The sequence below is a fragment of the Engystomops pustulosus genome, chromosome 1 (assembly GCF_040894005.1).
Source record: "Engystomops pustulosus chromosome 1, aEngPut4.maternal, whole genome shotgun sequence".
NCBI classification, from domain to species: domain Eukaryota; kingdom Metazoa; phylum Chordata; class Amphibia; order Anura; family Leptodactylidae; genus Engystomops; species Engystomops pustulosus.
The window spans coordinates 136450999-136466766 of record NC_092411.1 but is presented as its reverse complement, the minus strand read 5'-3'; the positions used below and the strand labels follow the sequence as shown (position 1 = coordinate 136466766).

Here is a 15768-nt window from a genome sequence, read left to right as displayed (position 1 = left end):
GGTTTACATTATAAACCCCTTGTTTACACTTGTAATATATTATATCGATTGACTTGTGTGTTACATTGAAACCTTATGTTTACACCTGTAATGAATTGACTGACTGTGGTTTACAATGTGATTGTACAGGAATGGCGGTGTACCTTTAGTCCACCAGGGATTGATTTTATGGGTTGTTTTTATTGCAGTGATCATATGTGTATTATTATTTTGTTCAATAAAAATTTTGTGTTTTCCATATTATGGTATTTATACATTTATTTTGTGTACTTTGTTGTATAAGGCCTGTATATAGGTACATAGAGAAAGTAATGTCACCCCTGTTACCTCTCCCCTCTCCTCCCCGTGTGTAATGCATAGTAACGCACTGCTAGTTTTTGTGCTTTACCAGCAGCTTTTGAGAGACACAGACATCAGCTACATGACTATCTGATTCCTCCTATACACATGAACACATGAGAGAAACAAACATAAGCTGCACAAGTACCTCACATACTCACGGCTCCCATACACATGTGAGAGACACTGACATCAGCTACACAAGTACCTGACATGATGTGTTCTCCTATACACATGTGAGAGACACAAACATCAGCTACACAAGTACCTGACATGCTGTGTTCTCCTATACACATGTGAGAGGATACAGACATCAGTTACACAAGTACCTGACATGCTGTGTTATGTTATACACATGTGTGAGACCCAGTCATCTGCTACACAAGTACCTGACATGTTCTCCTATACACGTGTGAGAGACACAGATATCAGCTACACAAATGCCTGACATGCTGTGTTCTCCTATACACATGTGAGAGGATACAGCCATCAGTTACACAAGTACCTGACATGCTGTGTTATGTTATACACATGTGTGAGACCCAGACATCAGCTACACAATTACATTACATGTTCTCCTATACATGTGAGAGACATAGACATCAGCTACACAAGTACCTGACATGCTGTACACATGAAAAGGAACAACAAATCTAGTTTAAGGCATTCATCTATGTTCCTGGTTCAATGTCCGCAAAAAGTAAAGAACCCAGTAATAACAATAACAATACATAATGGAACAATAACAATAATGGAACAAATATGATATCTCAAAATTTTCCAGCAATATAATAAAAACTCACCAATAACCTTTATGTTGAAGGTACAGCTTGCTTGGTTTCCTGAACTGTCTGTTGCTGTGTATTTTACAGATACTTCCCCAATTGGAAACATGTGAGGTGGTAGAAAAGCTGGACTAACCTCAATCAGCACCTAGAGAAAACAAGATTGAGATGCTTTATAGATGTGTATAAATCTCTTCTTCAGCCCAACACTATTTTAATAAGAGTTGGTTGTAAGTTACTTTGTAGCATTCCTTGACATCACCAAATGGCCTATAAGTCACCTAGCTCACAGTGGTGAAGCCATTCATATCTAAGGAGTTATATTGCATTTCCTATTACCTATCTTAAGCTTCCTTGATATGTACAGTTCCTTGGACCTCAAATGTTTGACTGTCTCTGGCGTGTTAGTCACTGATGACAATAGAAAACGACTGCCTGCCTTGCATACACAGGTAGAAATAGAACCTACTCTATTGTTTGAGATTAGGGCAGTCAGCTTATTCACAGAGCTTGTTGAATCCACAGACATGGGCATGAGTTCCTAGAAGTAAATGGGGACATGTGCTAGGCTTAGATCCAGTGAAAAAGTATGTACCTGGTGTTCATAGTATATGACAATATGCACATCCACCTGATTAGTTGAGTACAGTGCTCAGTTATTCTCCCAACAGGTCACTGCATAGTGATTCTATGTTCACATCACAATAAACAATAGGGATGGAACTGACACAAATGTTTGTCTTCCTTGCAGAATGCTTTTTCTGACAGGCGCTCTGACATAAAGAGCAGATCACTTTGTAGTGATTTGGCTGCGGGGAGAGTGACTGAGCATGTAGGTACAGTTTGAACAGTAGTTGCAGCCACATTGGGGCAGATTTATCAAGCTGTCTGAAAGTCAGAATATTTCTAGTTGCCCATGGCAACCAATCACAGCTCTCCTTTGAAATATTCATGAGCACTGGTAAAATGAAAGCTGAGCTGCAATTGGTTGCCATGGGCGACTAGAAATATTCTGACTTTCAGACACTTGATAAATCTGCCCCATTGTGTTGGTAGTTTTCATACTCTAACTATTTACTAGATTTTTTCTATAAACATTTAAAGGGGTTTTATCAAGATCATTTAACCCCTTACTTTACAATTTACTCAGTTTTATTTCTGTTTTAGCTCCTGTGATTATCTAAGCTGCTCAGTGTAAAATACCAGGATGTGGGCGGGGCCTCTATAAGCAGACACATTGGGCACATTTACTTACTCGTCTCTGCGAGATCCCCAAAGTGAGTTGTCCGACGAGGATGAACAGCTGCCGCGATTCACTTACATTGTGCGCCCAATTTCCTGCATGTGTCGCTTGCCCGCTCAGGTCTGCCGGAGCTGACCTTCTTCTTTCTGGTGCTTATAAGGGCATTGTCTTGCGACACAATTTAAATGTTAAATCCTGCGGCTTGTCTGAATCAGTCGGATCGTCTGACGGCCAAGCCCCTGATTTGTGTCGCATGAATGCTGGTGCAATTGCACCAAAATCCAATTGCGTGCACCAAAATCCCCTGTTAAATGCAGTGCAAATCGTTGGGAAATCGCTGGGAAATCGCTGGGAAACCCAACGGAAATGGGATCCACAAGACCATTGGTAAGTGTGCCCCATTATATCCATCTAGTTCTGTGGGGTAATAATGTAGTTACATTATCAGGGTACAAGGTGTATATGCACTTTCATTTGGCTTCTGACATTGTACTAACACACTGACACATAGAGAGAGAGGGATGAGACAGATCAGAGATGCATGAGATGATCACACAGAGGCTGATACACCATTACACTGTTACACTGAGCTCTGCTTCATCTCACAGCTATGTGCATGCCTTCCCCTTCCCATGGATCACTTATCTCCTTGTAGCTTGTAGTTTGCAGTCTCTGCTCACCATGTGGTGCCAAAATGTAATCAGTCAGCGCCTCTTAACTCCATGCAAGGAGCGTGCCTATAGACAGTAATCTCAGCAGTATGATTTCACACAAAAATCCAAGATGGCTGCCGACCCTAAGAGAGAAGTTACCGGGTCGTGTCTATGGGAAACAAAAATTGTGTACAGCAGGACTAATAGAGACAGGTTGGACACGAATGTGGTGTTTCAGACTAGCTGTCAGCTTCTATGCTGTGATAGATGAATGTGGTACATAGACATGAAATATTTGGCCCACAGCAGTAATGTAAGAGTGCCAAAAAAATGTTATTATTTTTGGAGCACAGCTGTAATAAATGAGAAGGAAGTTCCAGATTGTCTTTGTGTACATCAGAATTGGGTCGGTAAGCCATATTAAATTTCCCCTAATATTTTTAAACAAATACATATTGGAATGAGCTTTTGCATTATATAATTATAATAATAACAGCAATAATGATATTAGAGTTTTCATTGTTATCATTACCTCTTCTTCTACATTATCTCTTGCTTCTGGAATTTTCCAGTCAATTTGAGCTGTATTTTGGTGCTGAATGTTTTCCACAGTTATGTCATCTGGACATTTGATTACTGGAGGTTCAATGTCTGTAACACATAAGAAGAAAAAAGTAGTAAAACGTAAATAGTAAAAGTAGTATAATGGAAGGCTAGGCCTCTATGACTTCTTACTCTGGAGCTGGCAGGAGTCACTAGAGCCCCTCTGGTCTGGAGATTCACATTGTTACATTGTTACAATTGAAAAGGAGCACTTCCCTTTCCAATTGTGATCTGAAACTTCCTGTGCTGCAGTAATATTACATCAGGCAGAGGGAGGGGGGAAGTGCTGAGGGAGCAGGGAGAGGGATAAACATTAATACAGCCTATAAATCTGCAGCATTGAAGGGCTTTGGACACACTCCCCATGGTCCTTCAGGTTCATTAGCATAATTGTAATGCTAAAGAAAGAGGCCATGGATAAAAAAAGATTACCGCATTCATGGTGCCTGGGCCTATGTTTATGAGGCTTGCTTTTGATGGTTTAAATGACATCAAATTGATTAAATGTTCCTGGATTCGGGTAGTTAAACAGGACTCAATAACGCACATGTGGCCACCGCTGCCAGAAAATGCAGATGCCCATATCCAAGGACAACTTGTTTCTAAAGGGCAACATGGCCATATTTATGGGAAATTATATTCACACTGGTACATGCAATTGAAGAAATATTTATATACAGTAAGGCATAAGGCTCAGTGGCATCATCTGCCACTTCACTGACTAAGACCAGTTAGTTAGTAAAGTTTTGTCCTAATCAAAACATAATTTGTGGTGTTATCTTTACTTTTACCTTTGCACATTGCGGATTGGACATCTTCACTCCATTTTCCACTGGACATACATTTTATTTCCTCCCCGACACCCGACAAGAGAAATCCTTTCTGACATCCCAAATAACACACTGATCCATACACGGCTGGCTCTTGTCCACAAGTCAATGGATATATGAGGACATTATCAGGTTTGGAAAACATGGAACAATAGATTTCTGGAAAACACAAGTAAAAAATTGATATAATATCTAATGCAATCTGTCATAACCTCCTCTCCACTATTCTATATAGCCGTTTACAGTAAGCATCTGAGTCTTCATAAAATATTGCAGATTATACCATCAAGATGAGATTAGTTTTAAAACAGATTTGTAGTACTGCGTAACATATGTTTGGCACAACTGGCTCTGATAATAAGCTAAACTGTACCTGTACAGATTGGCTCCTTTACATCCCAGTAGGAGTTTGCTTGGCAAACAAGTTTTCCACGTCCTTGCAATCTGTATCCATCATTACATGTCACAGAACATACTGTTCCATATGAAGCATCACTTGATGAACAGCTTATTTTGCCGTTTGCAACAGGACGAAGTTTTGGACAAGTTTGAACTGCAGTGAAATGAATAAAAAATCTATTCATAAATATTTGAGTAATATATTATCTACATTTTTGTCTTTTGTATCACAATGGCAAAAATGACAGTGGGGTTTACTTCTTTTGAGCCTTTAGGAAAAAAAAATTAGCTTTGTTATGTTGCTTCTACCAGTATGTGTTGAAGCAGATTATCCTCTTCCAGACATGTTTCTTTCATGGGCCAGCCTTGTGGTATCATCAAAAAAATCAAATTTGAAGTGAGATATAAATTGGTTGTATAAAGTCAGAGATGGTGGAGAGTTTAACACTACAGTTACATTCTTCCCGCCTCAGAAAACCCCCTCTGCTGTGATTGACATCATGCACCAGACTTCTAGCTGATTATGATGTCCCTGGATGCACAACCATCAATTACACCAATGGAGGGCGCAATCACAACTTGGAACCTGTTAAAGGCTCCCATAGCTGTCATTATGATCGCTATGTTACAGTCCGTCCAAAACAGTTGTATTGCAGTATATTATATGATGATAGTAATCAGACCCTCTAGGGTTGAAAAAAATAGTAAAAAAATTTTTTTAAATATGAATAAACCCTGAAAATTCAAATCACTCCCCTTTCCCTAGAACACACATAAAAAGAAAGAAAATCATTCACATAATAGGTATTGCCGCATTGTAAAAATGTATTGTATGTATTAAAACAATTATTCCCGTTGGTAAAACCTGTAACGTAAAATAGTGCAGAAATGTCCAAACCGCCACTTTTTTTTTACAATTTCCCCCCAATAAAAATGTAAATAAAAAATTATCAAAAGGTCGTACACTTTTCATAAAGTTTTCAGATTGTTATCTCTTCCCGTTCCCAACTGCCTGGACCTCCCATTGCTGACCCCGGATTGGATTTGACCTTGTATCTCTGCCGCTTGCCCTGACCCTGTGCCTGAACTTTACCACAAGACTGTCCCCTGAAAAGGTAAGTCAACCTCGGCTGCCACCGCGGGCTAGTTACACCTGTGGAACGACCTGGTGGCACCCTGCTGCAGCAAGACCATCCCGCTTTGCGGTAGGCTCTGGTGAAGACTAGGTGCCACTTAGACTCCGGTCCCAGGTGTTGTCTACTACCACCTCCCATGGTGGTCCAGAGGATCCACAGTTCTCGTATCCTGACAAATCACACTTTATACAGCTCTATATACTGAAATGGCAATGAAAGACATTTTTAATGCACGGTTTATGAAAATTTTTAAAGGTATTAAGACATAAGTAAACTTTATAACTTTGGTTATCGATGCAATTGTACTGACCCAAACTGATCTCAACCATACATTTTAAGCCGTTGAAATTAAGCTGCTAAGAATATAGTGCAACTGTGTTTTTTGACCAATTTTGTCACTCTTGGAAATTGACCTAATTAAAAAAAAAATTTGATACGAAAATTGTTATTATTCTGTACATTTTCTAGACACATTACTGTTACCATGAGTAGCCTCATTTCTTTACAGCTACCCTCAGTAAACATACAGTGAGTAGTAATGTGTGTAGAAAAACATAAAGTACTACTGTTTTTTTTTTAAATAAAGTTTTTTTAGTATTCATCCTTACAAAATGCGAAGAATGGCTAAAATTACTAGTGTGTCAACGGCAGTCATTTATCTTTCTGTTTTACATTACTTTTGCAACCTTTGTGGGTCCAGTGGTAGATACACACAAAATTTTGCAACTTTTTCACCCACCCAGAAAAGTATTTCAGTGTTGTGCCTGATTTATCTTTGGAATCGAGATTTTGACATTCAAAAAATGTTGCCGGGGTAGTAAAAAAGTTAGAAGGGGTTGCTCAACTTTTGTGTGACTTTTTTTTACAAAAAAAAAGCAGCAAAAAACAATAGACTCAGATGCCAGATTTATCAGAATATAAAACAAATCAAACAAACCCAACCTCCCCCCAAAACTGACCACTAATATGTCAGTTTTTTTGCTCTCAGCACATATTCTTTATTCCTAATTATAAGAGTGACTGTTTCAATTCCAGCCCATACATACCTACTTATATTTCTGACAACTCATTTTATGCATAGAACAGCGCATAAAATGAAATTCAATCTGACAGTCATTTAGTGGGACTAGGAATTAGTTACAGCCAATTGCTTTACAGTAAATACTATTTATGGAAATGCCAGTTAAAATCCCCATTTAAAATTATTTTGGCAAGGACATAGATCCTCCAGATGTTTCTGAGGAACTTATAAAACCACGCAACACAACAGCTTTAGACACAGAGTTTGCTTCCTTTTAGCCATTAATTCCCTATTCATGTGATAAAATGAAAAATGACTGTGTTCACAGGCTCTTTGTGTTGGCTGTAATACATTGCCAGGCTCTCGCTGTAAGATAGTGGCGGATCTTAAATTGTAATGTATTCCGCCGGTTCTAGGTCAGCGAGTTAATTAGAATCATGTTTTGTTGTTTTAACCTGATTGTGTAATGACTGAATGCCTGAAACGAAGTTCTTGTGGCTACTGTGTCTTCGTACACAAATACAAAAGTTTATTCATTGCTATCTTACCTCTGCAGGTGGCTTCGGAGCCAGACCACAGTCCATTTGGTTGACAGAGTCGTATACTGCTTCCAACTAATTCATACCCTGTCTTGCATCGGATTCCACAGGCAGCATCAAAGTGATTGTTGCAGATGTTCTGGATGAAATAGCCATTCTCTGGGGGCAGCAGCTCAGGGCAGCGCACAACTAATGATGTTCAGAACACAAAAACAACTGTTATGGGAGAATGATTTGCATTCCCGTTAGATGAAATCTGCGACAAGTTACCACAAACTTTGTATGCAGGAGGAAAATGCTTTCAATTTGGAGCTTTGTGTTGTTCCTATGCGTTTAGCTAATTACAGTTTTCATTAACATAAGGTTGCATATAATAAAACCAGACAATACTGTGATAGATTAGAGGAACAACGGAGGCCAACGCTGGGTGTCCCATGGGTGCCTACAGCATGGAAGTATAAGGTAGCATATGAATCACTTTGTAAAATTAGAGTATTTTCACTGCTGTGACATGGGGGGGGGGGGGGATTGAACACAATCCAGACTTTATTTCCAAAGTATCAAAATGTGGAACAATTTTAAAGGGAATTTATAGTATCAACATTTTGTTTGATAATTAAGTTAATGTCACATAATGAAATCTTTGACTCAATCTGTTTTACTTTTCTGACCAGAGTTTTTTTTAATTGTCAGAGTTTTCATGTACAGTCTTAGCATGACTGTAAGCATCACACTTAAAATAAATATAAAAATAAGCTTTATTAAATGTTTGCATATGATTGGTCACCACCATTTAAACAATGCAAAACACTGGGTGCTGATTGCCGTTAACTTGATCTTCAATGGAATATGCGATTGGGCTGGGCCCTGCCCCCAGGCGTTAGCATTACGTTTGTAGACGCAATAAAAACGTCACATGTGGCTGCACCCTCAAAGGACGCCATACTTGATACAGTGGTTGTTAAGAAGTTATGGTCTACTGTTCTGATCCAAATGTGCCAAATCGAGTGATTACAAGTGCTTAGGCGATAAAATACCTGCCACCAATAGACGCTATAGCAATCAAAAGGGCTCATACTTTTTGTCTTTGTTGTTAATGCTGTTTTACATTTTGGCTATCAATACTAAAAAGATCATATGGTTAACCATACCTTTGCAGATTTTACCGTCTTCTTCATATCCCTCTTTACATACACAGTCTTCTACTGATGTGCTGCCAGGTGATGACATATGATTTGGATCAGGACATGGGATGCAACTGCTGACTCCACCTGGTTTACCCTCAGGTTTGTATGTTCCAGATGGACAAGCTGTTAAAAAAATATTTTATGAAATTCACAAAACCATGAATGTAAAATGCAATAAATATCTTTCATTTCAGTAACCATTTCAATGGCTGTTTTGGAAAATCCTATATTATCTTGATAAAACAGTTATTAAGAACACATTTTCACATGACCAAATTTGCCAAGGATTGTTTATTTGGAGAATCCATGGCAAATTGAACTGAGCTGTATGAACATTGTGGTCCTCCACATGTGTAACTTTTTTTAATGGATTGAACTTTCCTGCCTACAAACAGTATCATAATAAAGCTTATTGGGAAAGAAAGGGTGATTCTCTTATGTGAGCCTTTAGTTTTGCAGTTCTTGTATACATGGTTGTCAATTACAAGCACTCATACAAGGGAATTTTGCAGCTGTAAGGTCCATCTCTTTATTATCTCTTTTTGGTAGTATCAAACTTGGTGTGTAGTCTGTGTGCCCTTCTAGAAGCCTGGACCCTGCCCTTCCACCCATTCCACTAGTATTCTACCTGTATTATTTTACATTACTGGACATGGAGAATGGTCTATATTCCAAGTGGAATCCATGCTCGGAATATAGAGTATCTCAGTTGGAATTGAGCCTTTAATACTGTAGAAGTGTCACGCCACTTATTTGAATATATACAAGTATAAGAACATTTGTTACAGGACTGTCTTGTAAATATACCCCCATAGTGTTTATGGGCTTCCAAACAGCTATTGACGTTTTAGATATTTTTATAATGTTTTGATAGTGTTGTATTATTCATGCAGATTCATGTGTAAATCATCCTGATTTTTAGAGAACTGTATTTTATATTGGCCCTTTCAGCTTTCCTAATTAAACTATAGTGTAACCTTGCATTACAGCTTTGCCACTTGTAACACAGCGCCAGCTCAGGGCTTCCTTCTACTGGTAATACTGCATGCAGGGATAATGATTCCTGAAATACCATTTCAGAATTAAATCTTTTGGAAGCCAGGAGCCATTAGCATGGCAGGCTCAGCTGCACAACATGCTGCTAGAACGATAAAAATAACATATTAATCACATCTCTAGAAGTTCCAGTAATTCATAATTTTATTCCTTATTTCACAGAAAGCAAGAACCACAAATGAGGCAATAAAGTGTTTTCTGAATAATTAAGAATTGTTTCTGATTTCTTCATTCCAAGTAAAACACAGGAAAAAGACTGTCTCCTATTCAGGCTCCAGTGAGATCAGACTTAGAAGAAAAGGAACTGATTGAACCTTTTGACTCAATAAATGATATTATGCACTAGCTGCTCGTGTATTGAGCCAACATACAAACTTTATCCATCCAAATGAGTAATATAAAGTGCTAAAACCTGACCCCATATCTTGAAGCATATACACTGTGATGCTTATGTGGTTTGATGGCAAATATATTTGGAATTTGGACATTGTTTTGTGTATATTCATAGTTTATATGGTTGAAAAAAGACACTTGTCCATCAAGTCCAACCAAGGAATGGACGGGATTGGATGAAAAAGGGATTTAGATGAAACAATTCTATATAACATAACTTGCAATGTTATTTAGGTGTAAAAGGGCATTTAGACCCTTCTTGAAGCTCTCAGCTGTCCCTGCTGTGAAAACAGCAGATATTGTAGGTCTAGGGTATGCGAGAATGACATTTTCAGGTGAAAATCCTTTTAAGGACTTAGCAGACCTCCTAGACTGTTTTCTGGCCCATTCTTACATTGAACAGTTCCAAATGAATAACAGAATTTCTTGGCATACCATCAAGGAATGTTTAATTAAATGACCATATGCTATTATTATTTCTGTCTGAAAACAACTAAAAGTACTGCAATATCTCCTATTTATATACACATCTGATTAGTGTGTCCTGACTGGGAAAATGAGATATTAATTACTTGAAAGCACAGCTACTATCCCTTTTATGGCAAAGCTATATATGACTCTTTTTTATAGACATAAGGTACTGAAAGTATTTTTTAACAATTACTGTAATATTATATAAATTGATGTAAGAAAATTGCTCATCTAAATGGGAAGGAACAATATTCAAGCTGGGAATCCTCCAGCACCTCAGCTCCTTGCTAGAGTTTGTTGATGAATCAGAGTTTGATACTCAATTGGTAGACATAGTTTGTTGTAGAAGTAACATCAACTTGATCATGTCATTCAACCACTGGCCTCAGTACCTAGTTGCTGCAGTCACATGCTGTTAAAATCATTTAAACAGGTTTTTCCGAGAGTTCAAAAAAATTAGGAGCCATGCTAGGGCAGGTGTTTTAAAAAAATAAATGGTACTCACCTTCTCCATCACTCCTGATGTTCCTTGCCGCATTCTGTCTGATCTGTGCCCCTGTTTGCTTAAAAATGGGCATGGCCAGCCACCGTAGTTGGCCAAAAGCTCCCCGAGCACCGCTTCTGTGCCCCTGTAAACAAACAAGGCCACTGATCAGACAGACCGAGGCGCAGAACATCGGGAGCAATGGAGTAGGTAAGTACACATTTATTTTTTTAAAAAAGCCTGACTCTTTAACAATAATAATTATAATAATAATAATAAAACAATAATAATTTAAAAATATAACTCTACCAATAATTGGTGGCAGGTGAAACTTAATGTTAAGTGGGCTGCCTTACAAGGTAGCAAAAATGCAATGTTTTCCTTATCCCATCCTATAAAATATATTTGTATATTTCCCAGAAGCCCCCAGCAGAGCATCAATAGCTATATGTCTGCACATGCTTACAAATCTCCGTAAGGAGAGCTTTCATTTCCTGACCCTAGTCAATAGCCTCTCACTCTGCTAAACCAGTGCCCTATACTGTACTGAAGAGATGCAAACGCATCAAAAAAGTGCTGTCTGCAGTTGGAAATATGTTAGTTTTGGAATAGATATACTGGTTTGGCTTGATGCCTTACAAGGTATCCATGAGGCAATCTTTTCCGTATCCCATCCTGAAAACATATGTAACATCCATGCTAGCATCTACCTCTGTCTGCATAGTATGGCATTAACCAGTGACTGTTCATGTACAAGACACAGTGGGGGTCATTTACTAAGGGCCCGATTCGCGTTTTCCCGACGTGTTACTCGAATATTTCCGATTTGCGCCTATTTCCCCGGGATTTTGGCGCACGCGATCGGATTGTGGCGCATCGGCGCCGGCATGCACGCAATGGAAATCGGGGGGCGTGGCCGAACAAAAACCCAATGGATTCGGAAAAACCGCCACATTTAAAACAGAAAATCTGTTGCGGAGTTTGAACTTACCTTCACTCAGCCCGGCTTGGTGAACTCCAGCACGTTCCGATGCTTTTCAGTGCAGCAGCGCCACCTGGTGGACGGGTGAGGAACTACTTTAATGAATCTCGGCCGGACCCGAATCCAGCACAGAGAACGCGCTGCTGGATCGCGAATGGACCGGGTAAGTAAATCTGCCCCAGTGTGTACCAAAACCTTAGAGAACCCTGGTATTTATATAATAGGGTATAAATAAAAGACATTATCCAAGACAAATCATCCCTTCAATAGAGATCTTTATCCCATTAGTTGCTTTTATGATGGTGCTTCATGGTGATATACAAAACAAGATTTCACACATAAATTTTATTATTCACTGAAACGCTATTAAAAAATTGCATCAAATATAAAACTTTCTAAACTAGGATATTTAATCTTCCAAGACTCCTAAGATCTATATTTAAAAGTATATTGCATTTTTATCAGCACAGGGTAATTCTATACACATTATGTTGATTTAAAACTCCCCTTACAATTACAGTGTAAGACAGGCTGACTGATAATAAGCTATGTGTATGCACAGAGCTTCTTCAGTATTAGATGGCTGTTTCATATGAATCTTTATATCACTTTAAAAGAGTTAATGGGGAAATATTACAGTAAGTATTTTCTAAATTTTAATTTCATTAGTGCTGTCACATATAAAATGCATATATCTACAGAAGGCTACAAAGTCAAGCAGTTTGTGTGGAATTTAAACACAGTTTAAGGAGTTTAGATGAGTCTTTGAGGAATTAGATTAGAAAATGGAAAATCCTGAAAACGTTGCATTATCTTAGGTTACCTTGTTTTACCCCCTCTTATTGAAATTTGTGTTCTGGATTCTGTGATCTTTCTAAAAACACATTCTTTCCGTTTGCCAACCTCAGTTTTTCCCTACTTTCTCTCATTACTTCCCTCCCTCCATAATCCTGCTCATTCCTGCTGTGAATGACACTGTAAGAGCACCAGGTAATGACCCAAAGTTAAAGAAACATCTTGTGATGTAATAGATAATTAACGACCAATACCATGGTCATTCTCCATTCATCCATACAGGAGAACCAACAAGAGTCGAGAGTTTTCACTCGGTACTCCCGCTGAGCTGAATGGAGAGCATGCTTGGCACTTTCTCCATTCAGGCCAGATGGAGGAAGGAGTCCAGTGGACTTCCAATCCCAAGGTAGAAAAGTAGGTGTGGCTTCCAAAATTGGGACCTGCATTTATTATCTATTTATGATAAACATAGTAAAGGTTAGAAAACCCCTTTAAATAAAATGAATGATACATCTTTATTTTGGCGATATCGCTAGATTTTGTTGCATAAATTAAAGAAAGCTGAGGACAGATAGCATTCCAGAAATGTTGATGAAAAGAAAAATTTAAAATTCCACCTCAATATTGTGCAAATATTAATTACAAGTGCTAAAATGTTTGGCTGTGGCGTTTTCCTGGAAGGATTTACAGATTATTAAATTGATGGTTTCATCTTATTTTTCTACTTGTGCATCTTTCTTTTCTTCTCAATGTGGTAAACATTTAAACAATATGGTTTTGTTATATTGCGTTTGTCTATGACAGTATAACTTCTTTTCGGCAACCAATGCTAAAATTCAGGTACAGGCAGCCCCCGGGTTACGTACAAGATAGGTTCCGAAGGTTTGTTCTTAAGTGAATTTGTATGCAAGTCGAAACTGTATATTTTATAATTGTAGTTCAAGGCAAATTTTTTTTTTTGCCCCAGTGACAATTGGAGTTTCAATATTTTTTGCTGTAATGGGACCAAGGATTATCAATAAAGCTTCATTACAGACACCTTACAGCTGATCATAGCACTCTGGGACCATAGTAAAGCATCCAGGGAGCTACACCAGAGGTCACAGTGGGCAGATGGGTCTGTCTTTAACTATGGGTCATCTGTAAGTCGGGTGTCCTTAAGTAGTGGATCGCCTGTAATTCCGAGAGTGCACTAAGTTTTTTTTTAAACTGTACATCATTTAGTTTTAAGGATGTTGCCGTGTAGGATACAAGAGAAAAAAAGCACAACTACATCTGCTAAAATTTTATTACCTTTCCATTTTGTCAATACATAACATGTAGCTGTTATTTGTTGCTTTTTAACAGCAAGACAGCTCTATGGTTGATTTAACTCATAGTTATTAGGAAACCCCCTGGAGTCATTGTGGGGGCAGCTTGTGGCAGATGCAGAGAATGGATTCATGCATGCCAATTCACCACCTTAAATTACTGTCATTAAATAAGAGAAAATAACCTAGATTCATTGTCTGTTATACAAGGATCATCAATCAACTAATTTAAGCTAGAAACACATGGACAGAAGGATCACATTTATAATAAAGTACATGTAACATGAAAACTTCAGCACAAATTCAAACAGAGTACTTGTAAGCTGAATTCTTCATCACATATGCAAAAAGTTATTAAAAATAGAAACCTTGGCCAAGGAAGACAAATTAAAACAATATTTAAGACAGTAAGCAGTCACAAATACATCAGACAAGTTCCCTTTTAGTGTGAATGTATATGATTGATTTGAATTCCAGAATTCCTATTTCCTGCACAGTAATTGGTCACTCTCCAGCTTGTGTAAAGTCTTTGTGAATAGTTTACGGTATTAACCAGGTACTAAAAGATGCAAAATACTTAAGATTAAGGCTTCCTAGCTTAAAAGTGTTATTATAAGAGCCAAAGCAATATATAATTTGTGCAAACTAAGTAGAGAACACACTGTGCAGATAATTCTTTTTTATATCTTTTTGTTTGGAAAAATGAGCTATTTCTGTTTGTGATTCTTGTTAGGCTGAGCTCTGTTTAACTCTTTGGAATGTACCCCCTGGCTGCTTTCATTGTCGGAAATTGTAGACTTCCTGGTGAGTAAAAGCACATTTACAAAGCACATCACAAGCAAAGTGGTTTGGGGATATTGTCACATGCTGCCTGTTACTGAGAAGGAGATCGATAGCCTCGCAATGATCGCTTTCTATGGTACATGCAACATCTGGTAAAATTCTTCTGTTTTTCATGATAAATGAAAAATCTATTTAAAGTTACATTTTTATGATGGGACTACCCATTTTTCTGGTATTTTCTGTGTTAATATACAGTGGGTTATCCAAATAATGAGGGATTAGTCAGCATGAAAATAGTCTGTAGTGGTGTTCTGGCTCTAATGAGTCATGAGTTGAATGAGTTGAATTAATGAGTCAAAAAAGTTCTGATTGATTGATTAAATAAGTTATTTATAGTTCCCTGCAGCATATATCTATATGGACAGGACATTTATTTCCCGGCGCTAGCTTACTATCTACTGGTATTTATTTGCTTGCACTATTGGACTTGTAGGGATACCACTGATTTATGTTGTAAATATTAACATTTTTGTGAGCCTTTCACCATAACGAATACAAAAAAATCATCATAAGGCAGCTCAATTTAGCTGTATGAACATGCCAACATACCAGGATACCAGTAGTTTCTGGCACACTCCCCTCCCTGAAATACAAGTAGAGGGGAGGTACATGAGTTTGGGAGTGCATCCATGACATTGCTGGCTCTTCTCAATATTTGAACATTTTAAGACATACATGTGACACAACTAGTTTCTCTTC

General features: G+C 38.1%; 1 protein-coding gene across 4 annotated transcripts in view; it reads right to left on the bottom strand.

Annotated features, from left to right (window-relative positions):
• SVEP1 (sushi, von Willebrand factor type A, EGF and pentraxin domain containing 1) overlaps positions 1–15768 on the bottom strand; it is a 238977-nt gene that overhangs the window by 159379 nt on the left and 63830 nt on the right. For all 4 annotated transcript variants that reach the window (XM_072154359.1, XM_072154368.1, XM_072154377.1 and 1 more), the window contains exons 4-9: positions 8700–8858; positions 7558–7737; positions 4827–5006; positions 4415–4612; positions 3553–3671; positions 1143–1272 (exon numbers count right to left, since the gene is read on the bottom strand). In XM_072154359.1, coding sequence (XP_072010460.1) covers positions 1143–1272; positions 3553–3671; positions 4415–4612; positions 4827–5006; positions 7558–7737; positions 8700–8858 — 966 coding nt within the window. The remainder of the gene's footprint in view (positions 1–1142; positions 1273–3552; positions 3672–4414; positions 4613–4826; positions 5007–7557; positions 7738–8699; positions 8859–15768) is intronic.